The sequence below is a fragment of the Budorcas taxicolor genome, chromosome 4 (genome assembly GCF_023091745.1).
Source record: "Budorcas taxicolor isolate Tak-1 chromosome 4, Takin1.1, whole genome shotgun sequence".
In the NCBI taxonomy this organism is placed as follows: domain Eukaryota; kingdom Metazoa; phylum Chordata; class Mammalia; order Artiodactyla; family Bovidae; genus Budorcas; species Budorcas taxicolor.
The window spans coordinates 11,681,149-11,697,127 of record NC_068913.1 but is presented as its reverse complement, the minus strand read 5'-3'; the positions used below and the strand labels follow the sequence as shown (position 1 = coordinate 11,697,127).

Here is a 15,979-nt window from a genome sequence, read left to right as displayed (position 1 = left end):
TGTCATCTGCATATCTGAGGTTATTAATATTTCTCCTGGCAATCTTGATTCCAGCTTGTGCTTCTTCCAGCCCAGCGTTTCTCATGATTTACTCTGCATAGAAGTTAAATAAGCAGGGTGACAATACACAGACTTGACGTACTCCTTTTCCTATTTGGAACCAGTATGTTGTTTCATGTCCAGTTCTAACTCTTGCTTCCTGACCTGCATATAGGTTTCTCAAGAGGCAGGTTAGGTGGTCTGGTATTCCCATCTCTAGAAGAATTTTCCAGTTTGTTGTGACCCACACAGTCAAAGGCTTTGGCATAGTCAATAAAGCAGAAGTAGATGTTTTTCTGGAACTCTCTTGCTTTTTCCATGATCCAGTGGATGTTGGCAATTTGATCTCTGGTTCCTCTGCCTTTTCTAAATCCAGCTTGAACATCTGGAAGTTCATGGTTAATGTACTGTTGAAGCTAGGCTTGGAGAATTTTGAGCATTACTTTGCTAGTGTGTGATGAGTGTAATTGTGTGGTAGTTTGAGCATTCTTTGGCGTTTCCTTTTTTGGGGACTGGAATGAAAACTGACCTTATCCAGTCCTGTGGCCACTGCTGAGTTTTCCAAATTTGCTGATAATGGTGGAGGGTTCTGACAAAACGTGGTCCACTGGAGAAGGGAATGGCAAACCACTTCAGTTCTTGCCTTGAAAACCTCACGAACAGTATGAAAAGGCAAAAAGATAGGACACTGAAATATGAACTCCCTGGGTTGGTTGGTGGCCAATATGCTACTGGAGATCAGTGGAGAAATAACTCCAGAAAGAATGAAGAGATGGAGCCAAAGCAAAACAACACCCAGCTGTGGATGTGACTGGTGACAGAAGCAAGGTCTGATGCTGCAAAGCGCAATACTGCACAGGAACCTGGAATGTTAGGTCCATGAATCAAGGCAAATTGGAAGTAGTCAAACAGGAGATGGCAAGAGTGAACATTGACATTTTAGGAATGTCAGTGAACTAAAATTGACTGGAAAATGGTGAATTTAACTCAGATGCCCATTATATCTACTACTGTGGGCAAGAATCCCTTAGAAGAAATGGAGTAGCCATCATAGTCTACAAGAGTCCAAAATGCTGTACTTGGATGGAATCTCAAAAACAACAGAATGATCTCTGTTCATTTCCAAGGCAAACAATTCCATATCATGGTAATTCACATCTATGCCCCAACCAATAATGCTGAAGAAGCTGAAGTTGAATAGTTCTATGAAGACCTACAAGACCTTTTAGAACTAACACCCAAAAGACATCCTTTTCATTATAGGAGACTGGAATATAAAAGTAGGAAGTCAAGATATACCTGGAGTAACGGGCAAATTTGGCCTTGAAGTACAGAATGAAGCAGGGCAAAGGCTAACAGAGTTTTGCCAAGAGAGCACACTGGTCATAGCAAACACCCTCTTCCAACAACACAAGAGAAGACTCTACACATGGACATCACCAGATGGTCAACTGTGAAAAATCAGACTGATTATGTTCTTTGCAGCCAAAGATGGAGCAGCTCTATACAGTCAGCAAAAACAAGACCAGGAGCTGACTGTGGCTCAGATCATGAACTCCTTAATACCAAATACAGACTTAAATTGAAGAAAGTAGGGAAAACCGCTAGACCATTCAGGTATGACATAAATCAAATCCCTTACAACTATATAAAGAAAGTGACAAATAGATTCAAGGGATTAGATCTGATAGAGGGCCTGAAGAACTATGGATGGAGGTTCATACATTATACAGGAGACAGGGATCAAGACCATTCCCAAGAAAAAGAATTGCAAAAAGGCGTAATGGTTGTCTGAAGAGGCCTTACAAACAGCTATGAAAAGAAGAGAAATGAAAGGCAAAGGAGAAAAGGAAAGATAAACCCATCTGAATGCAGAATATACCCACTTGAATGCAGAGTTCCAAAGAATAGCAAGGAGAGATAAGAAAGGCTTCCTCAGAGATCAATGCAAAGAAATAGAGGAAAACAATAGAATGGGAAAGACTAGAGATCTCAAGAAAATTAAGAGATACGAAGGGAAATTTTCATGCAAAGATGGGCACAATAAAGGACAGAAATGGTATGGATCAAACAGAAGCGGAAGATATTAAGAGGTGGCAAGAATACACAGAAGAGCTATACAAAAAAGATCTTCACGACTCAGATAATCATGATGGTGTGATCACTCACCTAGTGCCAAACATCCTGGAATGTGAAGTCAAATGGGCCTTAGGAAGCATCACTACGAACAAAGCTAGTGGAGGTGACGGGATTCCAGTTGAGCTATTTCAAATCCTAAAAGATATCAATCTAATGACCTGTTGATCATTTTTATGGCTGTCCAATGTTAGTCCTAGGTGCAGTCAAGAAACTACTGCTCTGGGGTGTCTACACAGCATATTTCCTGTGTGTTCACTGAAGGTGACTGTCCACACAATAAGCCTAACATTTTGATGAAGCCTCATTCCGACTGAGAAGGTAGGTCAGAGCAGTGAAGAGCAGCTCTATTAAAATCAACCAAATGACTCTGAATTTCTCCCTACTACAGAAGAATTAGATGAAAGTTTTAAAATGCCTGGGCTAATAAAAATCATCTACCAATCACTTTCCTTAATAAAGCAGTCAACAGTCTGTTAATATATTTTCTAGATAATAAAATAAAGCTTTTTAAAGAGATACTGTGAGAGATATTGTTGATCATAGCTATATTTTGCTTGATTTAGCCCTTGGTTAGAAATTTATATCTTAATTTATTCTTATAGAAAAATACAATCCATTTTATGAGTTCCTAGAAATAAATTAAGGAGAAAAATAGACACTACCTGTTCCTAATAGTCTCCCTGGAAATGACAGTATTTGCCTGGGAGGACATACACACTTAATGTGTATGTAATACTTCATTTCAAAATATATTTAATTCTTTTCTATCTCTCTTAATTTTCTAAGTGACTAGTAATAAACAAGCTAGTGATTACTTTAGTCATTTTTCCATCCAAGAATTTCATTAAAGAAACATGTGGCATGTCTTACAGTGGTACAAATACAAGGGAACTAGAAATCCAGGTTTACTTCTTAAACTATAAATGGTTGGCAACTGTTTCCTTTATAGTTATTGCAGGAGTAGGTCCAACATGAGTCCATATATAGCCCTTCTCTGGTCTGGTGGGAACTGTGGGAAATGGTGATGAACGTGACTTGAAATATTCAGAAGGTGCATGACAGACAAATTCCAAGTATTCCATCTTCCTTGGAAGATCCTCCTCTGGTCCTGGAAGGGAGCCACCATTTACATTTTTGAAGATATATATCATTTTCATAAAAATTAAAATTCCTCAACACTACGAGAAACTGGTCTGGTGCTAACCTGACATTAGTCCTTGAAATATGTATCATTTTGAAATTACTTCCCATCATTTTTTTCTGCTTTTAACTGCTTAAGGAAGATAGCATTCTTTCCAAAGTATAACTCAATATAGAAAGGATTCTAAAAGTGATATTTAGCCGTATATAATGTCTACGATATGTCTGCTGCTGCTGCTGCTGCTAAGTCACCTCAGTCGTGTCCGACTCTGTGTGACCCCATAGACAGCAGCCCACCAGTCTCCTGGGATTCTCCAGGCAAGAACACTGGAGTGGGTTGCCATTTCCTTCTCCAATGCATGAAAGTGAAAAGTGAAAGTGAAGTCGCTCAGTCGTGTCCGACTCTCAGCAACACCATGGACTGTAGCTCACCAGGCTCCTCCATCCATGGGATTTTCCAGGCAAGAGTACTGGAGTGGGGTGCCATTGCCTTCTCCGCTACTATATATCTACACTCATCTAAATACTTGACAGATACATCAATGCTTTGAATCCTCACAGCAACCCTCTGAGTTAGGTACCATGATTATTCCCATTTTACATGAGGGAAAGAGGCAAGAGAGATGAAGGAACGTGCTCAAGATCACACAGCTAGTAAGTGGCTGTCCTATGAACCCAGACAGTCTAGTTCCAGAGTCTGGGCTCTGAAACTTTATGATATGTGGTCTCCTTCAGAACATTAGGAAGAGGAGGTGAGAGAGAAGCCCGAGAGGTGGTTCGGGCACATTACTGCCTCTGCTGATGATCCGATCTGATGGGACAGGTAAGGTCTCTCTTCTATGTACTTACAAGCAGAAGACTAAAACAGCTCGGCCATGTGTCAAAACTTGACACGCAGGTGAGAATAACAGTGATGCTTTATTTGTCCTTCCGTTCTCTCGGAAAAATACCTTTCGTGTTTTTTCTTAGAATGAAAAAATAATGTATGCTCATTGTAGAAAGGTTGAAAAGTTTGGGGGTAATTTTAAAACTCTAAACACTTTCAAAATTCTATTTATCAACAACTTCTTGTGAGTCTATGTCAAGAATCAATTCTTTGGTGAGCCTTGAAATCAATGAGTACAGTGACTGCCATTTCAACCGCCACCACCAATATAACAGGTTACAAATGGTCCAGGATGACGTGTGTGATATGTAGAGGAACATATGTTAAGAATTTGTAAGATGTTGAAATATAAACATGACAGTTCCTCTAGAAATTATTTTTAAGTAACTTTTTGTATGTTACCTAAATAATCTAGTTCTTGAGCAATAAATTCTTTTAATAGAGTTTAACCCTGGGTCACCCAGAAACATCTTATCCACACAGCTTTTTAGTAGGTGCATACTGCCCCATAACTCAAAATGACTGATAGCCTCAAACCCTAGCTTTATAAAATTTCATATTTTCTGCAAAATTATCTTTTTTGTACTTATGCTTCTTTGTTATGGACTGAATTGTATGCCTCCAAATTCATATGCTGAAGTCCTAATCCCTAATGTGGTAACATTTGGAGAGAGGGCATTTAGCGAGGTATTTAAGGGTAAATGAAGCTGTAAGGACGCAGCTCTCATCCAACAGAATTGGTGACCTTATAAGAAGAGGAAGGGGTGCTAGGAGTACACGCACACAGAGGTAAGCTCACGTGAGGACACAGCCAGACAGTGGCTGTCCACAAGCCAGGCAGAGAGCTCTCACCAGAAACCGACCCTGACAGCACCTTGATCCTGGACTTGCAGCCTCCAGAACTGTGAGACAGGAAAATTCTGTTGTTTAGCCCATTCTGTATTTTGTCATGGCGGCCCGAGCGGATGAATACACTTTCACATAATAACGGGAAATAAACTGGTTCAAGAACCTGTCCGTCCCTGTCTAACTCACCCACAATGTAGGACGCAGGGTCGAACTGGTCCCTGGGGCTAGCGAGAGTGGGAATGAGCCACGTCAGCGCCGCACTCTTCTCACAGTACTGGTCCTGGATGAAACCTCTGATCTGAGCATAGTAGGGTTTTCCATCTTGTTCATCAATTACAGAAACAACATCTCCAATTTGGTAGTACACTCCCTGGGAGAAACAGAAGATAAGTCTATATTTAAAATAACAGAACAACACTACAGGTGTGAACTGAAACTTCCTCCATATGAAAACAACAGTTTTCCAAGTGGTCAACAGAAGGTCTTCGAGAAGGTCTGGTGCGGCGGCATTTGCGTGGTTGTGATTGATGCCGATTCTACGGCTGTTTCTTTTCCTGTCTTCGGCGGTGCTGGGGCTTGGCTGCTGTGCTCTCCTCACTGGGGCCTGTGGGCTTTCTCTAGCTGTGGTGCACAGGCTCTCTTGTTGCAGCCAGAGGGCTTCTTGTGGTGGTGTGTGGGCTCAGCAGTTGCAGCACATGGGCTCTCTAATTGTGGCTCACTGGCTTAGCTGCCCCTAGGCGTATGGGATCTTACTTCCCGGATCAGGGATCAAACCCGAGTCCCTTGCACTGGAAGGCAGATTCTCAATCAATAAACCACCAGGGAAGTCCCTGAAGTTGTTTCATTTTTGAATAAAAAAATTTCACATACACATGATGACTTGCAGCTGGAGAAAACATGTTTATAAAAATACTTTTCTATCACAATAGTACAACCCCTACTTTTTTCGCCAGAACCACTGCACTGGACAAAGTGACTTGCTAAAAGCTACATGAGGGAGCACTGCAGCTGAGGCTCCTACACAGCTCAGGAGCCTACCTCTGTACAGTCTGAGAGAGCAGTGCTTTTATGGAAACAACTTCGCCTCTCTCTTCCTCACCATGGACTTCCAGGAGCAGCCAATCCCCACCACGGCCTTTCTCCTCTCACTTCTTGAAGGCCTTTTTGAACGTCTGTGCCCACTCCCATCTCTGTGTCAGGCTCCATCCCTTATTTGTCCAAATCCCTCCTCTCCCTCCTTAGCTGTCAGTGTTCTCAGGCTGACTAGGATGGCTCGTTGCCCTGGCTCCACACCACACATCTGTATTTTTAAAACAATTCCCATCGTCTACATTTAAAAATACTTAAGATCCTCATATAATATTTCAGTAGGCAACTTCCTCTCCCCACTCAGCACTGGATGTTATTTAATACCATGTATGGGGAAAAAGAGTTTACAAAGGAACAAAACACATCCACACCTTATACAGAGCAGCGAAGACCTTTAGACAAACCCAATATTTTAGTACCGCCTTATGCCTTCCAGGTGGCTCAGGGGTAAAGAATCCACTTGCAATGCCGGAGATGGAGCTTCAGTCCCAGGGTGGGAAGACCCACTAGAGGAGCAAATAGCAAACCACTCCAGTACTCTTGCCTCAGAAATCTCATGGGCAGAGGAGCGTGGCAGGTTACAGTCCATGGGGTCACAAGAGTTGGATAAGTGACTAAACAACAACACAAACACAACGCATTCAGATCTTCCTTCAGTAACTACAATGCTCACCTTGTAGAAGATTGATTCTGCAGTGATTATGGTGGAAACAGACTCAGGAGCTTTGATGGGCTATGAAAAAACAGAAGTAAAAAATATTAGCACATTCATAGTGTGTGTGTGTGTAGTGTGTATGTGTGTGTGTGTAGTGTGTATGTATGTGTAGTGTGTATAGGCAATTTTCCAGCCACACATGAGTTCTGTAATCTGAGAAATACTAAAGTTGTTTGGTGACAAGAACTGCAGTGTTAAATAAAAAATCTTCTGAACATTGCGTTTAAGCATGGTCTGAATATTTCTGCTGTTATTTCTGTTACCTTTAGCTTAAAAATTGCTGAGAATCAAAGGACAAGCTCCTGATTATGTGGCTGATACCTAACAGAACCCTTCTCAGAGCTTTATTACACATAACAATCTAATTTTAAAAAGTATCTGTGGCTTTAATGGCCTGAGCACGACAGAGGTGGAAATAACAAACAAGTCTCCTCAAAGACATTTTCCATCTCAACTTAACTATAGCTATGATAATACAATCAGAACTAGTTTTCTAACAAGTCGGAACCAAGGCCAAAGGAAGCTTTCTTGGGAGTTGCTAGTAATTTGCCACCACTCAATCATCGAAATTCCTTCTGAAGCTGTAATACACACTCTTATGCCACAACACAGTAACCACGCCTTCCCAAATATGTCTTGATATCCCTGAAGAAAGTGGTTGCCAGAGAAATTGATATTAAAATACTTTCAGAAAACATATTCCACCATACGTAAGAGGAAAAGAGTATTTAAGTGTGTACAACTATAATCAAGTATTCACATATTTTGTCTAGTCAATAATCCCATTTTAGAAAACAAATTTATTAAAATCCTAAATAAATTAGAAGCAACTACTCTCAAGAAAGGGGCTTCCCTGGTGGCTCAGAGGTTAAAGTGTCTGCCTCCAATGCAGGAGACCCTAGTTCGATCCCTGAGTTGGGAAGATCCCCTGGAGAAGGAAATGGTAACCCACTCCAGTATTCTTGCCTGGAGAATCCCATGGACGGAGAAACCTGGTAGGCTACAGTCCATGGGGTCGCAAAGAGTCGGACACGACTGAGTGACTTCCCTTTCCCTTTACTCTCAAGAAAAAGAATCCACAATCTGCACAAGAATATAATGCAAGGCCTCTCTGAGTTTTTTAAATGAATACACCCAACTTCAGAAAATGCCTCTACTGGTGAGTGAAGCATTTCTGTTCTGAAAGCAGAGTACCATACTGAGGTTTAAAAAAAAAAAACCCCAAAAACAGTATCAAATGCTTTGCCCAGTGTGTTTGACCACTGTCCCTTGTATTTACAAAACCAAAAATAAGCTTTCAGTTATCCCAGCACAAGTCTTTCAATGATCTATTTTCTTAGAGATAAACATTTAGTAAAACTTTTGATTCATATTCATCAAGTTGATCATTGTAAATCAGTAAGAAACATTTTTCTGGGGCCATATAACAAGCAAATACGGAACTGAATGAATTCCAGTGTTATTATTTATTTAGAGCTCTATGGAAAAGAAAAAAAATACCATGCCCATACCAAGAACTGTAACTCCGTCTCATCTTTTGCATAGAGAACCCAATAAAATGTGCTCAAGATTTAGGTTTCTTTTAGAATCATGTTTTATGTTCCCCAGGGGGAAAAAAAACTAAAACAAGGAAAAGAGGATATCGTTAACTTTATAACAGTAAGCCTCCTAAAAGAGCTCCTTCCCTTTCTGAAAGCCTGGATCAGTCCCCAGAAGGCTACAGAAGAGCTGCCAAGAGCAGAGTCCAAGTTCAATGGTGAGATGAAGGCGGTGGTTGGTCACACTACACACAATGCCACAATTACAGTACAAGACACTGTCCACAATCATCTTACATTTTTTAATTTAAAAATATGTCTTCTCCCTTTCCCTTTAGTGGAAACTTTCTTTTCAGCAGCTGGAGCAGATTTGTATTTAGTGTTTCTGAGCCGAGCAGACCTCCTGTGAATTTCCTGCTTACTCTGTTACATAAACAAAGAACAAAAAAAAGAGAAATAAAAAGTGTAGAAAGGTTGCTGTCCTGATACAACCATCTTACAAGGATCCCAGAGTATGCACTTTAAACGAACATTCAAAAATAAATTAAGAGTGCAACTTTTCTTTTCATGCTGGGTAATAAACGAACTGGCTTAATTTAAAGACGGAGAGCCACAGGCAAACATCTCCAGAGACTCCAAAAAAGGTGTGAACTACTTGTAAAAGGGCAACGGGCAGCAAGAGGAGTCGGTTTATGCCAAGGTAAGCCCATTCATCGGTTGCGTTTATAACACAAAAGTCCTTAAAAATTCAACTCTCCTAAGCTAGAGAATGGGTGTGGTATGCCACCTCCTGCAATGGAACACTTATGTTACTACTGCAAATGACCTGATAATCTTAATAACATGACATTATGACAAAGTAAACTTTATTAACAGGGAAAGAGGTCCAGTAGCCGTGACCCCGTAGACATCTCTGTGTAAACGTATGTACCCTGAGATGTCCGGTTGCTACCCAAAGTATCACAGGGGAGGGATTTCTGAGGGGTTTTTCCTCTTCCTGCTTCTCTAGACTTTCAACTTATCATGAGAAAAGATGCTGCTGCTAAGGGGCCAAGCCAACGACGACCTCCTCGTCGCGGACGGGAGGGGGCGGCCCGGCCCAGCCTGCCGGGAGGGCGCCGCCCGCCCCGCGCCGCGTCGGCCTCCGCCCCCGGGAGGGGCCGCAGGGGCTCACCTGCTTGCCGCCCCCGCCCCCGTTGCTCTGCGGAGGGGCGGCCGAGGTGCTGGCGAAGGTCGCGGCGCCGAAGCCACCCCCTGCGCCGCCGCCGCCGCCGCCCCCTGTGCCGCCGGCCACCCCCGGGCAGGAGCCCCCGCCGCCTGCGCCGCCCCGGCCTGTGCAGTGGTGGCAGAGGATCTCCCCCTGCGGGCCCTTCTTCCACATGGAGGACGACGTGGTCTTGCAGACGCTGCAGGTGGGCTTCAGGCCCAGCGGCATGGTGGCCGGCTCGGGCGGCCCCCGCGGGCGCAGCGACACGGGAATGGCGACCGCCGGCCTCGGCGGCCCGCGGGCCGGCCCGCCACTCCCACAGACAGAAGAGCGGCGCGGGCGCGGCGCCGAGCTGCCCAAGCCGGGACCGGGCCGCGGCGGCCGCCCCCTGGAGGCAGGAAGCCGGTTCCGCCCGCTCCGCTGCCAGCTCCAGCCTCGGCGGCCCGAAGCGCCAGGAGGCGGGGCGGGGCGGGGCGGGGCCTGGGAGGACAGCCTGGCCTCGGCCCTAGGGGGCTTCCGGTGATGGGCGGGGCGGGGCGGGGCCTGGGAGGACAGCCTGGCCTCGGCCTTAGGGGGCTTCCGGTGATGGGCGGGGCGGGGCGGGGCCTGGGAGGACAGCCTGGCCTCGGCCTTAGGGGGCTTCCGGTGATGGGCGGGGCCGCACACTGGCCGCTCGTCCGACCGGAAGTGCCTTCCCTGGAATTACTGGGACTGCCGGGAGGTTCGGAGAAGGCAATGGTACCCCACTCCAGTACTCTTGCCTAGAAAATCCCATGGACAGAGGAGCCTGGTAGGCAGCAGTCCATGGGGTCGCTACTAGTCAGACACGACTGAGCGACTTCACTTTCGCTTTTCACTTGCATGCATTGGAGAAGGAAATGGCAACCCACTCCAGTGTTCTTGCCTGGAGAATCCCAGGGACTGGGGAGCCTGGTCGGCTGCCGTCTATGGGGTCGCACAGAGTCGGACACGACTGAAGCGACTTAGCAGCAGCAACAGCAGCAGCGGGGAAGTTCACGAGCTTTTCGGCATTTTAGGCCTACGATTGGCTTATAAAACGCCTCAGTTCAGTTCAGTCGCTCAGTCGTGTCCTAAGTGAATCTAAATTCCAGATAAGCAACTAATAACTTACTAACGCCAATGTGTCCTATGCAATGTTCGTTGTTTATCTGAATTCAGATTTAACTGGGCAGCCTGTATTTTTAATTTTCCAAGTCTGGCTCTCGTACTTAGGACCTCCTTACACTCTTTAAAATTATAATTTACACCCCCATATACGTTTGCTTACAAGGGACATTTGAGTATTAGGAGTTGAAACATACTTTAAACCCCTGGAGACCACGCATACGTTCATTGGCCCTTGAGTGGCGGTGTCATCTTGAGTCCCATAGCCTCTGAGCATTAGGCCGGGGAGATAGTGCTGGTTTGGCATTGTTGGGAGGCAGATTTGGCCCCGAGAACCTCCAGAAAGGGTCTTGGGAGCTCCCTGGACTGCACTTGGGAAGAGCTGACCTAAGACAAGGGCATCATGAGAATCCAGCCTTCTCAATTAATGCCGCTGGGCAGTACCAGCCCGGCCAGGGAAACGAGTCTCTACCCAGCCTCTCTCAGTGGAGTGGTGGTTGCCTGCCTCTCTTCCTGATCCTGGGTTTCCTGCTCTTGAAATTCTCTCACACGTCTTGATAGATATGTTGGTGGAGGGGTGTGGGAAGAAGAAGAAAGCAGTATTGACTGCCTTATCAAATTGTGAAACTGCATTTAGGGCTTCTGCCGATTGTGGTTTAAGATATTATCCCTATTTCACTCTTAACTGATGATCAACAGAGGGACTGTGATTTGGCCTGGATGCCCTGGTGGACACTGGTCTTGGAAGCACATCTGGACAGGACTCTGCCAAAGCCCTGCGTCCTGAGTTGTGGCTCTGGTCATCCTGGCTGTGAGTCTAGGGTTCCCCGATAGTGGCCACCTCATGCGAAGAGTTGACTCATTGGAAAAGACCCTGATGCTGGGAGGGATTGGGGGCAGGAGGAGAAGGGTCGACAGGATGAGATGGCTGGATGGCATCACTGACTCAATGGACATGAGTTTGAGTGAACTCTGGGAGTTGGTGATGGACAGGGAGGCCTGGCGTGCTGCGATTCATGGTGTCTCAAAGAGTTGGACACGACTGAGTGACTGAACTGAACTGAACAGTACCACAAAAAATTATGTTTCCGACTGTTATGGGGTATAACAGCGAAAGTGGCTGAGGAGAATAGGTACACAGTATGGTCTCACTGTAGAAGGATGCGCTCTGAGAGAGGCATCTAGACGTTAAATTCTATCCTTCCTAATATATCTCTCCTGCTAGTACTCCTGTCTTCGCACCTCCTCCTTTGAGATTACTGCCTCTCACTCATGGAAAACTTTGGCCCCTGGCTCACCAGCTTCCTCTCCACCAGAGACACCATCCTGGTTGGGGCCCACATCCACATGTATAACCATTCAGTATCCTCTTTTCTCCATTCCTCCTCATTCCAACATCTCCATCGCCTGTCCTTGTCAGCTCCCATAGCTCCTGGTTACACCCTCTACTCTTCTGAGATCATCAGAGAGAACCACATTTTTTTCCTTGTTTTTTTTTTTTTAATTTACAACCTTTTAAAATTAAGTATAATACACATACTGTAAAGTATCCAATGCATCTAAATATAGCTTATCACAAAGTCACCGCACTGGGCCAACCAAATCAAGAAATAGAACCTAAGCCCCTCACATGCTCTTTATCCAGAGATCACCACTATACTGGTTTTTAACACTTTCGATTTTGTGGCTTCCCTTTGTCAGGAAGGTAAGGAAGGTCCCATCTATCCCTGTTTTCATCATGAAGATGTAGAATTTTATCCAGCAGTTTTCTGTATGAGATGATCATCATGCTTTCTCTCCTTTTTAAAAAATCGCTTAGGTTTCCTCTGTTGGGTCTTTGCCGCTGCGCGTGGACTTTCTCTCACTGTGGAGTGGAGGCTACCCTCCAGTGGTGCGTGGGCTCCTCTGCCCGGTGGCTGCTCTTGTCACAGAGCGCAGGCTCTAGAGTGCTCAGGCTTCATAGTTGCAGCGTGCGGACTCAAGACTGGTGGCTCATGGGCTCAGTGGTTGTGGTACATGGGCTTCGTTGCCTGTGGGATCTTCCCAGGCCAGGTATCGAACCCATGTCATCGGTATTGGCAGGCAGATTTTTATCCACTGTACCACCAGGCAAGTCCCGCTTTTTCCTGTCTGTGAATAATGTGAATTCAGGTTTTTGAATGTTAAATTAATACTGCCACTAATGGAATGAATCCAGCTTGGCTATTGTGTACTGTTCTTTTCACATATTGCTGGATTACTTTACTAATATTTTAAGATTTTTGTATCTATGTTCATGAGTGAGATAGGCTTATAATTTTCCTTTCTTGTAATATCTTTGTCAGGCTTTGGCAGCAAGATCATGTCAGCCAAAGAAAGGACTTTGGATTTTATTCTCAGTGAGATGGGAAACCAAAGGTCTTCTATTAATATTTACTGATATGAAAAGATTTCTGATATAAATTTTCAGAGGGGAAAAGCAATTTATAGAACAGTGCATAGAACATGATCCCTGTATGTAAATTAAATATCTATATACATGGTATATACCTGTTTTAGTTATTCAGGCAAAAAATTGTTGCTAATTGATGCACAGAGGTGGTGAGACAGGCTTACACTTTTCTTTTTGCACCCTTTTTTTTCTTTTATAACAGCTTTATTTAGCTATGCAAAACAGCTCACTCTTTTATTTTAAAGTATACAATTCAGTGGGTTTTAATATATTCACAGATTTGTACAACTATCACCACTATCTAATTTTTGACCATTTTCATCACTCCAGATAGAAACTATCCATTAAGTAACCATTAAGTAGTCAAAGGGTTAAATCTCCCCCAACCACTAAGCTACTTTTTTTTTTTTTTTTTTTTACTTTTTTTTAACTTTCTTTCTCTATGAATTTGCCTGTTCTGGACATTTTGTGTAAATGGAATCATACAATATGTGGCCTTTTGTTTGCACCTCTTTATCATTTGAAATATTTCTTACCACGTTGTGTGTTACTTTTATTTTTAAAAAAGAGGGAAAAGTATCAGAAGGAAAAGAAGGAAATTGGTGGTTTCTTGGTCCTAAAAATCCTCTGCCAGCTGGAGGTGGTAGGTCACAGCAGACAGTATCTAGTCAAGGCCTGGCAAGCAGACCTCCTCTCAGCATCTCAGGCCCTTGTCTGTAAATTGGGGAGGGTATCACCCACCCCAGGGCTGCAGCAAGATTTGATCAATTATCACACCTGGCACATAGTTCTCAGTCAAAACATAGGGCTTGTCTTCCAAGCAGCAAAGCCATAGTGTCACAGAGCTGCTATGCAGATGTACTGGAGTGTTAACAGAATAGACCAGTGTGCTGCAAGGATAAATAGGACTATGTGATGGGGAGGGGGGAGGGGGTGGAGTCAAGTTGGGAGGTGAGAGAAATGGGCGGGTGAGAAGGATTCCAGAAGACACTGTCAATGAAAGCTCTGACCCAGTCCTGCTCCCTCATGGGCGCCTCAGCAAGAGCCGGAGCCACTACTGGCCAGGCCGGGGCTCCCTGAGGCACCACGGGAGATCTCAGATTGACCGAAGGAGAGCGAGAGACCTAGCTTGGACGCAGGGGAAAGAGATGATTTGGTGCCTATGGGGATGTCTGAGAAAATTCTGCAGGTGGAGTGTGTCTGTGTGTATGTATGTTTGTGAGTATGCAAGCTGTGAACACAAAAATGAGTACCTCCCAAGATCTTAACATTCACACTATGGGAAAGAAAGAAAGCTGAGCTCCCCGGGGGATTATCATTGTCAAGTTGCAGTCTAATTTGCATGATTTAGGTGCTGCATGCTTCATTAATTAAAACTCTTTTTAAAAATGCATAAAATATATCCCAGGGCCTGTTTCAAATAGATGCTGTTCACCACATTTTGTATCTTGGTTCTGGCTTCCCTGGTGGCTCAGAGGTTAAAGCGTCTGCCTCCAATGTGGGAGACTCGGGTTCAATCCCTGGGTCGGGAAGATTCCCCTGGAGAAGGAAATGGCTACCCACTCCAGTATTCTTGCCTGGAGAATCCCATGGACAGAGGAGCCTGGCGGGCTACAGTCCACGGGGTCGCAAAGAGTTGGACACGACTGATCAACTTCACTTCACTTCTGTTTGGAAGGCAGAGTTCTTTATCCAACCACACCCTTGTCCTGCATACCTCAAGGGCACACAGCCACTGAGTCTCCTTTACCTGCTGTCAAATGAGGATAATGAGAGAGCACACCTCATGGGCTAGTGGGAGGATTCAGTGAGTTAGCACAAGTGAGGTGGTAACAACTTTTCAACCTGGTCACTGCTTGATTTAATGCCATGACTTAATGCCTGAGCTCCTGATGCTAACAAGACAGGAGGAGGCATTCTTTTGACCAGGCTGGTCAAATGTATACCCCTCCCCCCAACTACAGTCTTGGAAAAAGTGTAATTAACTCAAGTTGCCTATTAACATTGACAAACTAGAGAAAGAATGTGTGTGGACTGGGCAGGGTGAGACCTATGGAACTGCCAGAAGAGAGGGCCAGGGCAGGTATTCCTGCTGACCTTGTCTTCTATCCTCAGGAGGGGTGTGATGGCAGCCCTGTCTCCCTCTGCAGTCACACTTTCCGTGCAATAACCCAGAACTTTCTTTCTGTTTTGTGTGTGGGGCCGCATGGTTCCCACGCCAATGCCTCGGTTCAGGGTGTTTTCCTTACCTGAAATATGTGTCCTCTCAAGGCGTCGTAAGGACCCTATCCATCTTCCCAGAATCAGCTCAGGCATCACTTCCTCCAGGAAACCTCATGCCAGGAGTCAACAGCCCTCCCCTGCCCCACTAAGTAGCTGTTCCTTGCTGTGCCTTCTCCCTCCTTTAGGGTGCACCTTCGTACCTTATCTCCTCCGCTACCAGGAGCATGTTGAGGAAAGGAAGTTTGCCATTTTCCTCTGTGTTTCTGCTGCTGCTGCTAAGTTGCTTCAGTCGTGTCCGACTCTGTGCGACCCCACAGACTACCTCCCCACATCTTGCACTGTTTGTTGTTGTTTAGTCACCAAATCATGTCCAGTGCTTTGCGAGCCCATGGACTGCAGCCCACCAGGCTCCTCTGTCCACGAGATTTCCCAGGCAAGAATACTGGAGTGGGTTGCCCATTTCCTCCTCCAGGGGGCCTTCCTGACCCAGGGATTGAACCCAAGTCTCCTGCATCAGCAGGTGGGTTCTTTACTACCGAGCCACCAGGGAAGCCTGTACTTGGTAGGTAGGCATCAATTTGCAGTCTAATGTGTGTGG

General features: G+C 45.0%; 1 protein-coding gene across 1 annotated transcript; it reads right to left on the bottom strand.

Moving 5' to 3' along the window:
* Positions 1-3,026: 3,026 nt before the first annotated feature.
* On the bottom strand, positions 3,027-9,882 carry GATAD1 (GATA zinc finger domain containing 1). The gene is made up of 5 exons (XM_052638376.1): positions 9,570-9,882; positions 8,693-8,818; positions 6,816-6,875; positions 5,240-5,423; positions 3,027-3,286 (listed from the first exon to the last, which is right to left on the bottom strand). Exons 1-5 carry the CDS (start codon positions 9,828-9,830, stop codon positions 3,096-3,098), a joined length of 822 nt encoding a protein of 273 aa, XP_052494336.1. The 5' UTR covers positions 9,831-9,882; the 3' UTR covers positions 3,027-3,095.
* Between the last annotated feature and the right edge of the window lie 6,097 nt (positions 9,883-15,979).

What these genes read in the sequence shown, in the direction of transcription:
- GATAD1 (XM_052638376.1), bottom strand. Translation starts at nt 9,830, where the DNA reads ATGCCGCTGGGCCTGAAGCCCACCTGCAGCGTCTGCAAGACCACGTCG. An exon ending in GGGGCGGGGGCGGCAAGCAG is followed by an intron (nt 8,819 to 9,569) that starts GTGAGCCCCTGC and finishes TTTATGTAACAG; the next exon opens with AGTAAGCAGGAAATTCACAG. An exon ending in CCCTGCGTCCTACATTGTGG is followed by an intron (nt 3,287 to 5,239) that starts GTGAGTTAGACA and finishes GCTCCCTTCCAG; the next exon opens with GACCAGAGGAGGATCTTCCA.